This window comes from Toxorhynchites rutilus, chromosome 2, assembly GCF_029784135.1.
Source record: "Toxorhynchites rutilus septentrionalis strain SRP chromosome 2, ASM2978413v1, whole genome shotgun sequence".
Classification (NCBI taxonomy): Eukaryota; Metazoa; Arthropoda; class Insecta; order Diptera; family Culicidae; genus Toxorhynchites; species Toxorhynchites rutilus.
Genome location: NC_073745.1, coordinates 336,712,551 through 336,728,063, shown reverse-complemented (window position 1 = coordinate 336,728,063; position 15,513 = coordinate 336,712,551). Strand labels below are relative to the sequence as shown.

The 15,513-nt window shown below is 42.2% G+C and overlaps 3 protein-coding genes across 3 annotated transcripts; 2 read left to right on the top strand and 1 right to left on the bottom strand.

Annotated features, from left to right (window-relative positions):
- Positions 1–5,154: 5,154 nt before the first annotated feature.
- Positions 5,155–6,149, bottom strand: LOC129764468 (collagenase-like). The gene is made up of 2 exons (XM_055763574.1): positions 5,917–6,149; positions 5,155–5,859 (listed from the first exon to the last, which is right to left on the bottom strand). Exons 1-2 carry the CDS (start codon positions 6,135–6,137, stop codon positions 5,256–5,258), a joined length of 825 nt encoding a protein of 274 aa, XP_055619549.1. The 5' UTR covers positions 6,138–6,149; the 3' UTR covers positions 5,155–5,255.
- A 191-nt stretch (positions 6,150–6,340) lies between these two features.
- Positions 6,341–7,796, top strand: LOC129764469 (fibrinolytic enzyme, isozyme C-like). The gene is made up of 4 exons (XM_055763576.1): positions 6,341–6,415; positions 6,471–6,827; positions 6,880–7,279; positions 7,343–7,796. Exons 2-4 carry the CDS (start codon positions 6,580–6,582, stop codon positions 7,517–7,519), a joined length of 825 nt encoding a protein of 274 aa, XP_055619551.1. The 5' UTR covers positions 6,341–6,415; positions 6,471–6,579; the 3' UTR covers positions 7,520–7,796.
- A 2,016-nt stretch (positions 7,797–9,812) lies between these two features.
- Positions 9,813–15,140, top strand: LOC129767132 (uncharacterized). The gene has a single exon (XM_055767754.1). The coding sequence runs from the start codon at positions 9,813–9,815 to the stop codon at positions 15,138–15,140; it is 5,328 nt and encodes a 1,775-aa protein (XP_055623729.1).
- The last annotated feature ends 373 nt before the right edge of the window (positions 15,141–15,513 follow it).

Sequence of the window (15,513 nt, the reverse complement as noted above, 5' to 3'; positions counted from 1 at the left end):
TGGAACCAAATAAAAGCTGATTGATAAAGTTGAGTGGATTTGCTGTTCAGTTGGTTGGCCAAAAATTGGGTTTGTCCAAAATATTCTTGAAAAAACAAAGAAAAATCGATTTTAAATTTCTTTCCGTTATTGTTGCCCACCACACCAACACTTACCAAGATAAAAATATGTACAAAAAATATTGTAATACCTGAAAGTTGTAGCTTCAAAATGATGCGCCTCCCATCGATATGCGTTGATTTTTCACGAAGATACAGCATGTTCCTAATTTTTTTTTGTCGAGTGTAGTTTGTCTATTGGAAATGGAATACAAATCATATCATAATACAAGCAATGTATTATGTATTATACAACTTTCGTGTGATTAATTCTTTTGCTGAATATTGTGCCTTCAACGTAACGCTCTCGTTTTCGAAGTCCCCCAAATATTCATTTAAAGGGTGTGTCACATCAAATTGCATCACGGAAAAAACGCTGTAGAAATTTAATTTTTAGGAATTATATCTTCAGCTTTCGCTCAGATAAGAGTGTATCGATCACGTTGGCCATACTTCACTGTCAATTTTTCGTAAATTTGGAAAAATATCGTCGAACGAAAAAGAGCGTCGTAAATTAATCCTGTGCACTCATTTCGAGAATCCGGAGTTGTCACATCGGGACATCGGTAAGATGCTGGGAATCGTCCAATCCACGGTCAGCAGAGTACTAAAACGATACTTCGAGAACCTAACCATCGACCGGAAGGTGAAGAACGGCAAAAATGGATGCTTCTTCTTCTTCTTCAATGGCACTAACGTTCCTAGAGGAACTTCGCCGTCTCAACGTAGTATTACTTGCGTCATTTTTATTAGTACTTAGTTGAGATTTCTATGACAAATAACACGCCTTGAATGCATTTTGAGTGGCAAGCTCTAGAATACGCGTGATCACAGTGCAAGTCGGAGGAAATTTCTTTGACGAAAAATTCCCCCGACCAGAACGGGAATCGAACCCGAACACCCGGCATGTTAGTTATGACGCTAACCACTCGGCCAAGGGAGCACACAAATGGATGCTCCGTCAGTGAAAAAGATCACAAGCGCGTAGTTAAGCAGTTTAGACGTGATCCGAGAAGTTCGGTCCGGGATGTCGCCAATGAGCTGAATTTGTCAAGTTCATTCGTCCAGCGGACAAAGCAGCGGGAGGGCCTGCGTACATACAAGGTTCAGAAGGCTCCTAACCGCGACGAAAGGCAAAACATGGTGGGGAAGACGCGAGCCCGGAAGCTGTACACCGAAATGCTGACGAAGCCGCATTGCCTGGTAATGGACGACGAAACCTACGTCAAAGCGGACTTTCGTCAGCTGCCGGGCCTGTTGTTCTTCTCCGCAGGGGACAAATTCAGCGTTCCGGAGGAGATTCGCAAGCAGAAACTATCCAAGTTTGCCAAAAAGTACATGGTTCGGCAAGCGAGCTGCTCTTGCGGAAAGCGGAGCGCCCCCTTCGTGATGACCGGCACGGTAAACGGGCAGGTTTACCTTAAGGAGTGTCTACAGAAGCGCTTACTACCACTATTGAAGCAGCACGAGGGCCCGACCATCTTCTGGCTGGATCTCGCTTCGTGCCACTATTCAAAGGACGTGTTGGAGTGGTACGAAGCCAACGGGGTCACCTTCGTGCCAAAGGAAATGAACCCGCCCAACGCGCCGGAGCTTCGCCCAATAGAGAAATATTGGGCGATTATGAAGCAGGCCCTCCGGAAGAACCCAAAAGTTGTCAAATCGGAGGCGGACTTCAAGAGAAAATAGATTTCTGTTAAAAAAAACTACAACCTGACGTTGTACAGAACCTTATGGACGGGGTAAAGAGGAAGGTGCGAGCATACGGGCTAGGGCTCGAAGTATGAATAAAAAGAAAATGCCAAAAGTTGTTTAACAGTTTTTATTTTACTGTCTAAAATTTTCAAAAGGATCGGTCTACTGGGCGAACTTCTACAGCGTTTTTTCCGTGATGCAATTTGATGTGACACACCCTTTATTCATTCATTCAGAATTGATTCAGATGCAAACTAAAAACAAATGATCACTAAATCAACGATAGTCCTACGTCACCCTTGCAGTTATACCACAGATATAACCCACTTCCTGTTTTTTTTTCTTCTTATTTTGTTACTTAGTCTAAACACTAACTAAACACCGACCATATGGTCATTGAAAACACGAAGTTTGGTCCTTACCTAACCATTTGTCTTTACATTTTTTAAAGTTTTCACCAAAACTCATAATTATAATATAAAATCATTATCAGACACAATTTTCATCTAATTCTCTGCAGGAATTCGTAAAAAAAAAGTGTTACTAAATAAAATACTCCTTCGAAACGGAAAAGTAGATTTTCGTTCATAATTTTTATTTTGAATGTGTGAATATTCCACCAGAAAATTATTATGTTCGTTTCTCAATGACAGCAAACCGAACTCAATGCCGTCAAAGTGAATTAGCGATCTAACGTACAAATCTACACCTAGGCGGCGCTGCGGTGAAAGTGATGATGGTTTTAAATTTTGCCATGTGAGCTTATGGAAGGTTTGTAGTTCTTTCCATAAATTACAATGTTATAATCATAAAAGATTATTTGATTGCAATGAGTTTTTAAGAAATTTAATTCTGTGCATTTTTATATATAACATGTTATTTTCTTATCTCTTTCAGTAGTGAAAATTGTATAAATATTGACAATGGTTGAATCAAAGACGGAAATTCTAGAGCACCATCAAAAACAAGTAGAAAAATGCACGATTCCTGCATGTGAGAACTACCTTGGAAAGTCCGGAAGTAAAATATACGTGATTTGTTTTTGAGTTTTAGGATACATTATCATCATTTTCTTAGTTCAAAAACAAAATCCAGGTGGCTCACCGATCGTTTACGTTTTGCGTTATACTTATGACAGACATACAGCTGTACTTGCGTTGTACTTCGAAAATTGTATGTCTGTCACCATGTACAGCGCTAGAACCATGCAAGCAACTCGGTACAATCGCTGTACCTGTACCGACCTATTTTACCGCTGTACATGGCTACAGTTGTACTGTGCGCAGCGCCACAAATGGTTAGTGGTGGGTAGCATGAACAAAACGAATCAAAACATTTGGTATACATTCTTTTCATTGACTTTCTCTTGAGTTAATAATTCAGAGCGGAAACATATTTGTTGTGTTCGATAGTTTAGACGCTAAATAAAAACCTTTTTCATTGAAATATTGGTGAAAATACAATGCAATAAATTCAAACTTCTATTTGTCAGTCTGACATGCGGTACAATGTACAACCAAAGTATGTGTGTCATGCTATCGTGGTACCTGTACAACGCTGTACACGTACAGCGCTAGTACAGTTGTATGTCTGTCCATGGTATAACACTCTCGTTTTCGAAGTCCCCCAAATATTCATTTATTCATTCATTCAGAATTGATTCAGATGCAAACTAAAAACAAATGATCACTAAATCAACGATAGTCCTACGTCACCCTTGCAGTTATACCACAGATATAACCCACTTCCTGTTTTTTTTCTTCTTATTTTGTTACTTAGTCTAAACACTAACTAAACACCGACCATATGGTCATTGAAAACACGAAGTTTGGTCCTTGCCTAACCATTTGTCTTTACATTTTTTAAAGTTTTCACCAAAACTCATAATTATAATATAAAATCATTATCAGACACAATTTTCATCTAATTCTCTGCAGGAATTCGTAAAAAAAAGTGTTACTAAATAAAATACTCCTTCGAAACGGAAAAGTAAATTTTCCTTCATTTTTATTTTGAATGTGTGAATATTCCACCAGAAAATTATTATGTTCGTTTCACAATGACAGCAAACCGAACTCAATCCCGTCAAAGTGAATACAATTTCAAACTGTGAAGTCGTACTTGTTTATATCGAAACTGACAGCATTCAACTAGCGCTACCTGATGGTCGATAGGAGAAATGACAGTTATCCATCTCGAAATTATCCTTCAGCAAATTTTGAACCATGGAAAGCATGGAAATGCATCATCCTTTGGACATGAAAATTTGAAGAATATAGGGGAGGCGCGAGTATGACAAACAGTGGGGGTATGATGGACAGGTGGTTGATTTGTATAGTTGCATTATGAATTTCAAATTTCTGATGATGGGAACCCCTTCTACATGCTATTCTATAATATTTAAACCATCCTATGACAATGAATACTGATCAAAAGTGGAATAGAGAAACAAAAACCGAAAATCAAACACGATTCCGCGTGTGGGTGTAATTTTTGCGACTTCGGTATTAAGCATTTCGAGTGGCTTAATATCAAAATTGAATACGCTGATGGTTATATTTCGGTTTGTGAGTTGGCAGAGAAATTTAAATTATAGAAATAATTGCACTGGTGGGGTTGAAATGGACAGTTTTAATTTCAGTAAAAAACATGGAGAAACACATTTTTATAAAATATTTAGCCAATTATTTCGAGAGCTAGTATATTGAATTGTACGAAACTGCTTTTAAGTTTTGGAAAATATGAGTTTCCAAAGATGAAATTGAGGTTATTCTTAACATGTCCGTCTTACCCCCACTTCCCCCACCCACAAAACATGATATAAATTTAGTCCGCAGTATTTTAGCTGCTGTGTTCGCCGAATGAATAGAACGCTCGTAATAGCTTTATACAACATACTCGAGTTTTAGGTTAGTCAATGGAATTAGTCCCATAGATAAAAAACATCAACACAGCCTACAGGTACATCAGCAGTCTTCTAAAAAAAATATCCCACAAAGAGGTGCTTTTCATGGTAAAACATACAATCAAGGAGTATAACGTATAAATATAACGCAATAACGCATGCTGAAGAAATATATATATGTATATGAAAACGGAAAAACTATCAGTTCTTAGTAGTAATAGTACTAGATACTAAGTTAGGACCCATGTACTTAGGGAAACCTTCCCTTCCCCACGTTGTTCATAGGGTTTTCATACGAATAGTTAGAATGACTGTTTGTTGCTTATGGTTCACATTTTGCCTTGCAATAAACCTTAAATTTTGAGAGAGAAAAAAATTATCATGAAACTTTCATTCTCTACTTACTTACGAAAATTGATTTCTTAATGGTGTGTTTACAGAAATTGGCGTAAAACCTTCTTCAGAATTATCATTTAATCTTTATAAAAGAGTAATACAAAAAAAAAATGATAACAATTTATTTTCGTGCCACTTATCAGCTGACTAAAAATCAAGTTCTAAAAATCATCCCTTATCACCACATCGGAATTCTCCCCGATCCAGTCGAGATAGGCTGACATGCGGGTGAAAACAGCGGCACGCCCACTATCGCAACCCAGCACCGAATTGTACGAGAAAACTCCAATCTGAGTGGTGATCCCGTCAGCATCCACAATGGTTAGCGGAGAGCCGCTATCGCCCGGACAGGGTGAACCCTGGATAGGATTTTGCGAGAATCCCGCCGTGCAGATGTGTGCATCGAGAATCTGACTTGTTGGTAAGCTCACCCGGCATGCCAGATTGCTGATAACCTGAGATCTTCCGAACCGCAGCACATCGGAAAGTGAATTGCCCTCCCCGAACCGTCCCCAACCCATGAAGGTTCCCTGCTGTCCATTGAAAGATGCTTGAATTTGGCGACGATTTGGCAGCCGTACCGGGCGTATCCTTTCACTCTCGGTAACCGGGAATGGTAGCTCCACCAGAGCCACATCATAGCTGTCCGAATCCTCTTCGAAGCCACGGTGTATTATAAATTGTGTTACGGTCACACGGTATTGGCCTGGTTCGGTGGAATCGTGAATTCGGAGACCTCCCATCACGGCAACGGCGCTCTGGATCCTATGTTATAAAAAAATATTTTTATGCCCATTATAATTTCCATTGTTGAAGTCCTACCCATTAACGCAGTTAGCGGAGGTGAGTATGAATCGGGTAGAGACTAATGAGCCGGAGCACATACTTCCGAAAATTACATTGATCCTGGTGAGCAAACCGACGCTGTAGGGAAACTGCCCTAAGGCCGCGATGGCACCTCCAACGACACGTGTGTCACGCTCGGGAATAGCAGAGGCTGCAACAGCAGCCACCAGCAAGGTAATTACCAACAGAAGCTTCATTTCTGTCACCGGTTAGAGACCAAACTAGCCGAAAAATTCGCACGCAAGCGGTATTTAAGGTCGCCGGGTGATTACTTATCGCTCTGAATGTGATTAAGATTCGCTAACTCATATCGTTTTAATCCATGAGTTCTGGACTACATTTGATGTCCGTAAACCTCATGTGAACGACTGATTAGGAGCGTATACACATACTTGGAATCGGTTGTGCCCATTTATTTTCAAACTAGATAGTTTTCGGTTAGGCCCAATGAAAGGAAACCCGTATTATCGTTGTTGTAAGCAATGTTGATGTTATCGTAATGTACCACAACTACATATTTTTCTTATCAGGAGACATGATTCGAATCGAATCAAGACACGCAGATAAACTAAGAAAAGAGTGGGCCAACTCTCGACACCTTCCAGTTGGTCAACAACATTTATCAAGCAAACAAGAATAATGTTTTACCAACAAGCTGTACTGTGCTTGTGTTTCATATTTGCAACTGTGGGAGCGATTATCGGACCGGAACCTGATGTAGATGAACTTAGTTCCTCGCGTATCACCGGGGGAACCTTTGTCTCCCCTTCGGATATTCCATGGGTAGTTGGAGTCTTCTCCCACGGAGGAACAATCGGACATAGCTTTTGTGGTGGTGTACTCGTTTCAAACCGAACTGTCCTCACAGTTGCAGCGTGTGTTCAGGGGTATGACTTCGTGGTAGTACAGTTTCAAATTTTCATACCGTCATCATTCCAGCAAAGACACGTTAACGGTCGCCCTAAATGCCAGCAATATGATGAACGTTGGAACACTCATCAGTGTATCCCGAGTTCTCGTCCACCCGAATTACAGCTGGCTGCTGGGTCGAGCTAATATCGCCATCCTCACCTTGGAGCGGGATGCTCCAGTTGATGGTCTCACGATTCAGCCGGTTCATTTACCGCGTAGAGCTGATGCCGGTAAAGATTTTGTCGGCTGGGTGGCCACCACCTCGGGATGGGGCAATCTTGGCAATCGAGACAACAGTAAACCCCCGACCCAATATTTGCGCATGGCTAGAGATACTGTGACGTCCAATTTACTCTGTCAGTTGTCCTATACTTGGATCAGGGGTAGCCATATATGTGTGGCAACAGGGAATGGAGGACCATGCAATGTGAGTGGGTGGGAGTACGGAAGTTATCAGTAGTGAATAAATGCATTTTCGTGTATTTTTCAGGGAGATGAAGGAGCTCCTGTTACCGTCCAAGAAGGTGGCAGAACTACACTGGTAGGTCTTCACTCGTTCCATTACAGCGGAATTGGGGGATGCAGTCGAGGACGATCAGCGGTGCACACCCGTATTACCACGTACCTTGATTGGATCATACAGAACTCGGACGTTCCGAATTTGTAGAACTTATAGTTTACAGAGGGACGAGTCGTCTTGATGTACTGATTTTTTATCGAGAACTTAAACCTTTTTTTTTCATCAGAACCAATAATCAATTGAACCTCTATTGAATCTAGCGATTAGAATTCAAATTTTAGGTGAAATGCTGTGAATGAAAGAACTTGGAATTAGCCAGATCCGGTTAAAACCAGAAAATTGAACATCTTTTCCTAATTAACACATTATTATGTTGTAACCGGAACACTACCGTAAAGCAATAAAATACATTTTTATAAATAAAGTTTTGTAAGTTGTTCATTACTCCTAGCCGTCGAATGAATATTATGGTTCAACAAAACCAATATATTCATTGGAAACTAAATTTTTTTTTGGAAAATAAAATTTCTAACGTCTGGTAAATCCAGATGCTGTGTCTTTATGAACAATCATGGGAGAAGCTGAGTAACTACACTTTGTCCAACTGCTATAAAACCAACCTTCAAATAATAAATCTTCAAATTATAACGCATCCGTAAAGGAGTTATTTGTCAATTATTGGATAAATTATGTAGTACTTTAAGGAGTATTTATTTAACACCAATTCAGTTCGAAATCATTGTAAGGTGTCTTTTGATGTTTGAATTAGGATTGGGCGATCTTTATCAAAAGATCGATCGATCCACTGATTGAATCGGTGTCAAAGAAATCGATCTTTGAAAAATCAAATGATTTTTTTTCAATCTATCTGCTTATTTTATAGGAGTGGCTTGCGTTATTTAGACATGGAATACAAATGTCATATTTCTCTTCACACATAAAAAGCATTTTGCACCACAAAAAAATTTAAAGTCCAAAAAAAACATTTTCCAGGGCATTCATGGAGTCGTTATTTTAGGCATCACTGTGTTATGATATTTGCATATCTTAATTATATTACCTTGCTCTTACCACCTTCATATTACCTTCATTGTAACAACACCTTACTTTATTATACATGTCAAGAGAAATATATTAAACGTCATTCCTAGTTGTAAATTGTATAGAGAAACACGCGTTTCATTACTGCGTCCAATCCTACGATTACAATAGTTGGCGACGAGCGGATAAGTAACCCGCATTGAAGCAAATGAGGAGGAAGATTCGTTCGAATGGCGTTCCACATTGGGGCTCATCGATAAACGCACATACTGACGAACACTGCTGCTGCTGCTGCTGGAATTTTCCAGAAGGAAATTTGACGAGTACGCTATTGTTACAGTGTACGGTTTGCTGCTTGCTGCTATCGTGTGCAATTCAAACGAAAAATGGCAAATCAAGATGCTGCTGCTGCTCCGCCCACGTTTACTTTCGAGTCGTTCGATAGAACCAAATCGATGTGGTCTCGATGGGTGAAAAGGTTTGAAGGAGCGCTACTAATTTTCGGAATTCCGGAAGTCAACCGGAAGAATATGCTGCTTCACTACATGGGGGCCGAGACATACAACGTGCTGTGTGATCATTTGTCTCCGACCGAGCCCGAAAATAAAACCTACGCTGAAATAGTCACTCTACTTGGAGAGTACTTTGATCCGGAACCTCTAGAGATGGTGGAGCTTTGGAAGTTCCGTCAGCGGATGCAACGAGAAGGCGAATCCATTACGGAGTATATTACGGCTCTCCAGAGGTGTTCCGTTCCCACGGAAGAAAAATCAATATCATTTGCCACGCTTCCCAGAAACCACCAACGAAGCATAGAAAAAACAACAACGCACTTCGCGCTCGCTATAAAAGCGAGGAGCGCTGCCCGAGAATCATCAGTGTTTTACCGACCACCGCGACGACAACATCAGGAGGAAAGCCCAAGCAGCAGCAGAAAATAACTAGCAGCAGCAGAAGAACAAAAAGCAGCAGCAGCAGCAGAACCACATATAGAAGAAGTGTAGAAGGAGAAAGAAATATATAAAAGAGTTATAAAGTTTTCGCCATCTTTTCCTCTACATTTCAAATTACAAAAGAGTTTATAGATCAGCCTTTTTTAAGGCTTTCCGATCACACCCGAACACGAACACGAACACGAACCCGGATCCGAACACCAACAGCCGACGAGAGCTCCAACCGTTCAACCGACAGGTTCCGAGCTTGGAGGATCCCGAAAAGTACAGTCCACCTTGCGGTCTTTGTTCCCAGACTGAACACTGGTCCTTCGAACCGGATTTGGATCTTCCGAGTACATTTCCCGAGGACGTGTGGATAAATTACCGAAAAAAAAACCGAACAGTGCGCGAAAGAAGCTGGGTGAAAAACAAAGCTTCTCGGAAGAATTTAGTGAAAATTAAAAATGCCGATGAGTCGTACACCCACAAAAGGTGGTCAACAAATGGACAAAAGTAGTGAAGAATCGAAAGGATTTAAAGGGTTTGAAGACGATTCAACAGTGAGTGATAGCAAAGCCATGGAAAAATTGGTTCCTCTATTCCGGCAGCGGAATCAAGTAATGCAGAAGGTGTCCCGTATGCACGATGCCGTTGAAAATGAAGAGGCACCTGTGACGCTGGCGCAGTTAAAAGTGTTTTCAAAGAAACTGCAGTCTGCATACGATGAATTTTCGGGGTTTCACAGTCAGATTATTGCAGCCGTTCCAGAAAACGAAATGAATGGGCAGGAAGAGGAGTATATTTTATTCGAGGAACTGTTCGATGAGACGTCTGCCATAGTCGAGTCACTCCTCATACGAATGGAGAAGCCACAAGTTCCATTGTCATCAAGCCCGCAAGTGATTGTCCATCAACAGCCATTGAAAGCACCTATCCCGACTTTCGATGGTGATTACGCGAAGTGGCCAAAGTTCAAGGCCATGTTCCAGGACGTCATGGCTCAATCGCGAGATTCGGACGCGATCAAGCTATACCATCTGGATAAGGCCCTCATCGATAAAGCTGCAGGGGTGTTGGACGCAAAAACCATTAACGAGGCCAATTACGAGCACGCTTGGAGAATATTGACCGAGCGTTATGAAAACAAACGTATTATAGTGGAGACGCACATTCGCGGTCTTTTAACACTGCCGAAAATGGAAACCGAATCCCATACAGAACTTCGACACCTACTAGACAAATGCAATAATCATGTCGAGAGTCTCGAATATTTGAAGCAAGAATTGATTGGTGTATCGGAACTAATGGTTATTTATCTCCTGACGTCAGCATTGGACAAAGCCACCCGCAAGCATTGGGAACAGACGATGAAGCCGGGGGAATTGCCGAACTACAACTTAACAATTAGTTTCCTGAAATCCCAGTGCCAAGTTTTAGAAAGGTGCGAAAATGCTCATTATCCTTCGTATCCGAAGAAGACAATAACTACCACTAAAGGAGTGAGTCATCGATCCTATGCAGCTACGTCAATTCAGGAGCCACCTACCGACAAGTGCGATTTTTGTAGTGAACAGCATCGTAACTTCCAGTGCAACAAACTTAACGCCATGTCCGCATCGGAGAAGATCGAAAAGGTTCGTTCTGCGGGCGTGTGTTTCAACTGCCTGCGGAAAGGTCACAGATCCAAGGAGTGTCCATCACCAAGGAGCTGTCGCAAATGCCAGAGACGTCATCATACACAGCTGCACGAAGACGAAGTAACGTCGAACGTGAATTACAACTCTAAAAGTGAAACTTGCACATCGAAGATAACTCTTGTCGACGAAGATTTAACAACGAAGCAGTCAAATGAAACAAACGTGCTCAGCACTTGTTCCTGCAACCACGCCAGAACAACGAAAACAGTATTGCTTCTCACCGCTGTCGTTCTGGTTATGGACAAAGATAAACAACCACATCAATGCCGCGTCTTGCTTGATAGTGGGTCTCAGGTCAATTTCCTGACCGAACGGATGGCCAACATACTTGGCATTCCGAAACAACGAGCCAGTGTACAGATCGCTGGAATTAATAACCTCAGAACCATCGCACGAGATAAAGTGGAAGTAGATTTCCAATCGAGATGCAGCGAATACCGCGCCAGACTGGAATGCTTAGTGACGCCGGAAATAACCGGAAAGATCCCATCTGTATTGATAAACGTCGAAGAATGGAACATTCCGACTAACATCATGCTTGCAGATCCGAACTTCTTCAAACCTGAACAAATCGACATGCTTATAGGAATGGAGCTTTTTTTCAATCTGTTGAAGCCTGATCACATCACTAATGACGAAAACATCCCCGATTTACGAGACTCGCATCTGGGATGGCTGGTCACAGGAACTGTGAGCAGCAACGTAAATACCCTATATTCGCAAGTGGCATCAGTCGAATCGATTGAGGAATCGATGCAGAAATTTTGGCAGGTCGAAGAATTAGCAGATACTACTACATTTTCATCCGAAGAACAACGCTGCGAAGAACATTTCGTATCCACACATTCCCGTGACGTTAGCGGAAGGTTTGTAGTGAGACTTCCGCTCAAAGAAAATGCAGCCGAACTGGAAAGTTGCCGAGCTTTGGCATTAAAGCGATTTTTCATGCTAGAGAGCCGATTTCTTCGAAACCCAGAACTGAAGATGCAGTATGTGGATTTTATTCGCGAATATCGACTACTCAATCATTGTCGACAAGTGGACGAATCGAAGGACAACCCGTTGCTGAAGTCATACTATATGCCTCATCATGCAGTACTCCGACCCGATAGCTCTAGTACCAAATGTAGAGTTGTTTTTGATGCCAGTGCCAAACCATCACCAACAAGCGTGTCTCTCAACGATGCACTCCTAGTCGGACCGGTCGTCCAGAACGAGTTGTTCGCAATAATGTTGCGGTTCCGGAAACATCGGTACGTATTCACCGCAGATATATCAAAAATGTATCGACAGATTCAAGTGCATCCCGATGATGCCCGCTACCAACGGATATTTTGGCGCGAGAACTCAACTGACTGCCTTCAAGTTCTGGAATTAACAACCATAACCTATGGCACCGCATCCGCGCCATTCCAAGCAACTAGGAGTTTGGTCCAGCTGGCGCGAGACGAACGCGAGAAATTTCCTGTCGCTGCTGATATCATACTAAAGGACACATACGTAGATGATCTGCTTTCCGGATCCGAAACAATTGAAGGAGCCATCGATGCATTTCACCAGTTGAAGGCGATGCTGGAAACTGCTGGATTTCCGATTCACAAATGGTGCTCAAACTCGTCAATAATGTTGGGACAAATACCGTTGGGAGAGCAAGAAACACCGAAGCCCATCGAAGAACGAAAGGTAAACAATGCAGTCAAAATTCTCGGCCTACTATGGGAGCCAACTTCTGACGAGTTTCTCCTTGCTGGTAAAATTACATCCGATTTCCGTCCACCTGCTACAAAACGAAAAATATATTCTGAGGTGGCCAAGCTGTTCGATCCTTTAGGCTTGTTTTCACCGACGATAGTTCAAGCCAAACTACTAGTCCAGCAACTTTGGCGGCACAATTTGGACTGGGACGAACCGATCAATGATGAAATGAGTGAAAAATGGAACGAGCTAAGACAAGCATTACCTCAACTGATGGAGATAAAAATTCCTCGCCAAGTGACCTTCTCCGAAGCAGCCTGTTACGAAATTCACGGATTTGCCGATGCTTCCAACGCTGCATATGGAGCTTGCCTATACATCCGAAGTTTGTATCCTGGGGGTTTAGCTAAATCGCGATTATTATGCAGTAAATCGAAAGTTGCACCGCTCCACGCTCTGACAATTCCACGCAAGGAATTATGCGCCGCTCTGTTGCTAAGTCGCCTCGTTAAAAAGGTAATTGCCGTACTAGACATTGACATTAAGCGCGTTATCCTATGGTCCGACAGCCAAATTGTCCTGGCTTGGTTGAGAAAACATCCCGATCGTCTAGAGATTTTCGTACGGAATCGAGTTGCTGAAATCCTCAATAACACGGATGAATTTAAGTGGAGTTACGTTCGTTCAGAAGAAAACCCTGCTGATGTTGTTTCGCGAGGCCAGGCACCAATTATGCTAATGAAGAACGAGTTATGGTGGAACGGTCCCCAATTTCTAGCCCAACCTATCATCGAAGCTGAGCCCACATTGGAGATTCCTGACGACGACTTACCAGAGTTAAAATCCATCTGCCCTATAATATCTGCCGCAATAATCGAACAGCAGCTGCCGGTTTTCAGAAAATACAGCTGTTTTAGGAAACTTCAACGAGTTATTGCTTGGATGTTACGGTTCAAGAATAACGCACGCAGAAACGGCGAACGGATTCTATCTACACATTTAACCGTCAAAGAACTTCGACAGTCTATGCTGGTGATAGTACGTGTGATCCAGCAAGTGGAACTAGCCGACGAAATTAATCGTTTGGAGTCGCAGCAACAATGCAAACGCTTAAGTTCTCTCAACCCTTTTTACATCGAAGGAGTGCTACGAGTCGGTGGAAGACTAAAGCATTCCAAGCTTCCTGAAATATCAAAGCATCAGATTATCTTACCCAACACAGGTTCGGTTACGAAACTGCTTATATGGACTATGCATCAGGAGTTACTCCATATAGGTATAGCTGGATTGATATCAGCAATCAGACAACGCTTTTGGTTATTGAATGCCCGATCAACTGTGCGACACGTCATCCGGTCCTGCATAAAGTGCTTCCGAACAAGGCCAATTGGATTCTCTCAGCTAATGGGTGAGTTACCTAGACAACGAGTCACACCGTCTCCTCCATTTTCCATTACGGGTGTGGATTACGCCGGGCCCATCAATGTCAAGCAAGGCTCACATCGACCAAAGATAATAAAAGCATATATCGCTGTTTTTGTTTGCATGGCAACAAAAGCTGTGCACATAGAATTGGTTTCAAACATGACGACGGAAGCTTTCATCGCAGCACTACAACGTTTTATCAGTCGGAGAGGGATGGTTGCTGAAATACACTCCGACAACGGAACTAATTTTATTGGTGCAAACCGCGAGCTTCAACAATTATACAAAGTTTTCCAAAATCAACAAGGAATCGATCGTCTGAAAGAGTTTTGTCACTCAAAGGAAATGGAATGGCATTTTATTCCTCCGGATGCACCCGAATTTGGTGGCTTGTGGGAAGCGGCCGTAAAGAGCACCAAAACCCATTTAAAACGAGTTATTGGCAATATGACTTTGACTTTCGAAGAGATGTCTACAATCCTGTGTGAGATCGAAGCTATACTTAATTCTCGCCCGCTATTTGCTATATCGAACGATCCGACCGACCCAGAAGTGATTACTCCAGGTCATTTTCTCATTGGTCGTCCTCTCATCGCTGTGCCCGAACCAACATTTAGTGAGAATGTGAAAATCAATCGTCTACGCCGTTGGCAACACATCCAACTGATGCGTCATCATTTTTGGACAGCGTGGTCCAGAGATTATTTAGCCACTCTTCAGCCCCGCAAAAAAAATTGGAACACCATCGACAACGTGAAACCTGGTATGATTGTTCTATTACACGAAAGAAACAGTCCAGCGCTGCAATGGAAACTTGCTCGTGTGACAAAGGTATTTGCAGGCGCGGACAACCTGGTTCGTGTCGTAGATATTCTTTGTGACGGAAAAACTTATCGACGTTCAGTATCAAAATTATCCGTGCTACCAATCGAAGAGAACCAACACCTACTCGAGCTGGAGAAACGCGGAATCTGATCATCTCGCCCGGGGGAGTATGTTCCGTTCCCACGGAAGAAAAATCAATATCATTTGCCACGCTTCCCAGAAACCACCAACGAAGCATAGAAAAAACAACAACGCACTTCGCGCTCGCTATAAAAGCGAGGAGCGCTGCCCGAGAATCATCAGTGTTTTACCGACCACCGCGACGACAACATCAGGAGGAAAGCCCAAGCAGCAGCAGAAAATAACTAGCAGCAGCAGAAGAACAAAAAGCAGCAGCAGCAGCAGAACCACATATAGAAGAAGTGTAGAAGGAGAAAGAAATATATAAAAGAGTTATAAAGTTTTCGCCATCTTTTCCTCTACATTTCAAATTACAAAAGAGTTTATAGATCAGCCTTTTTTA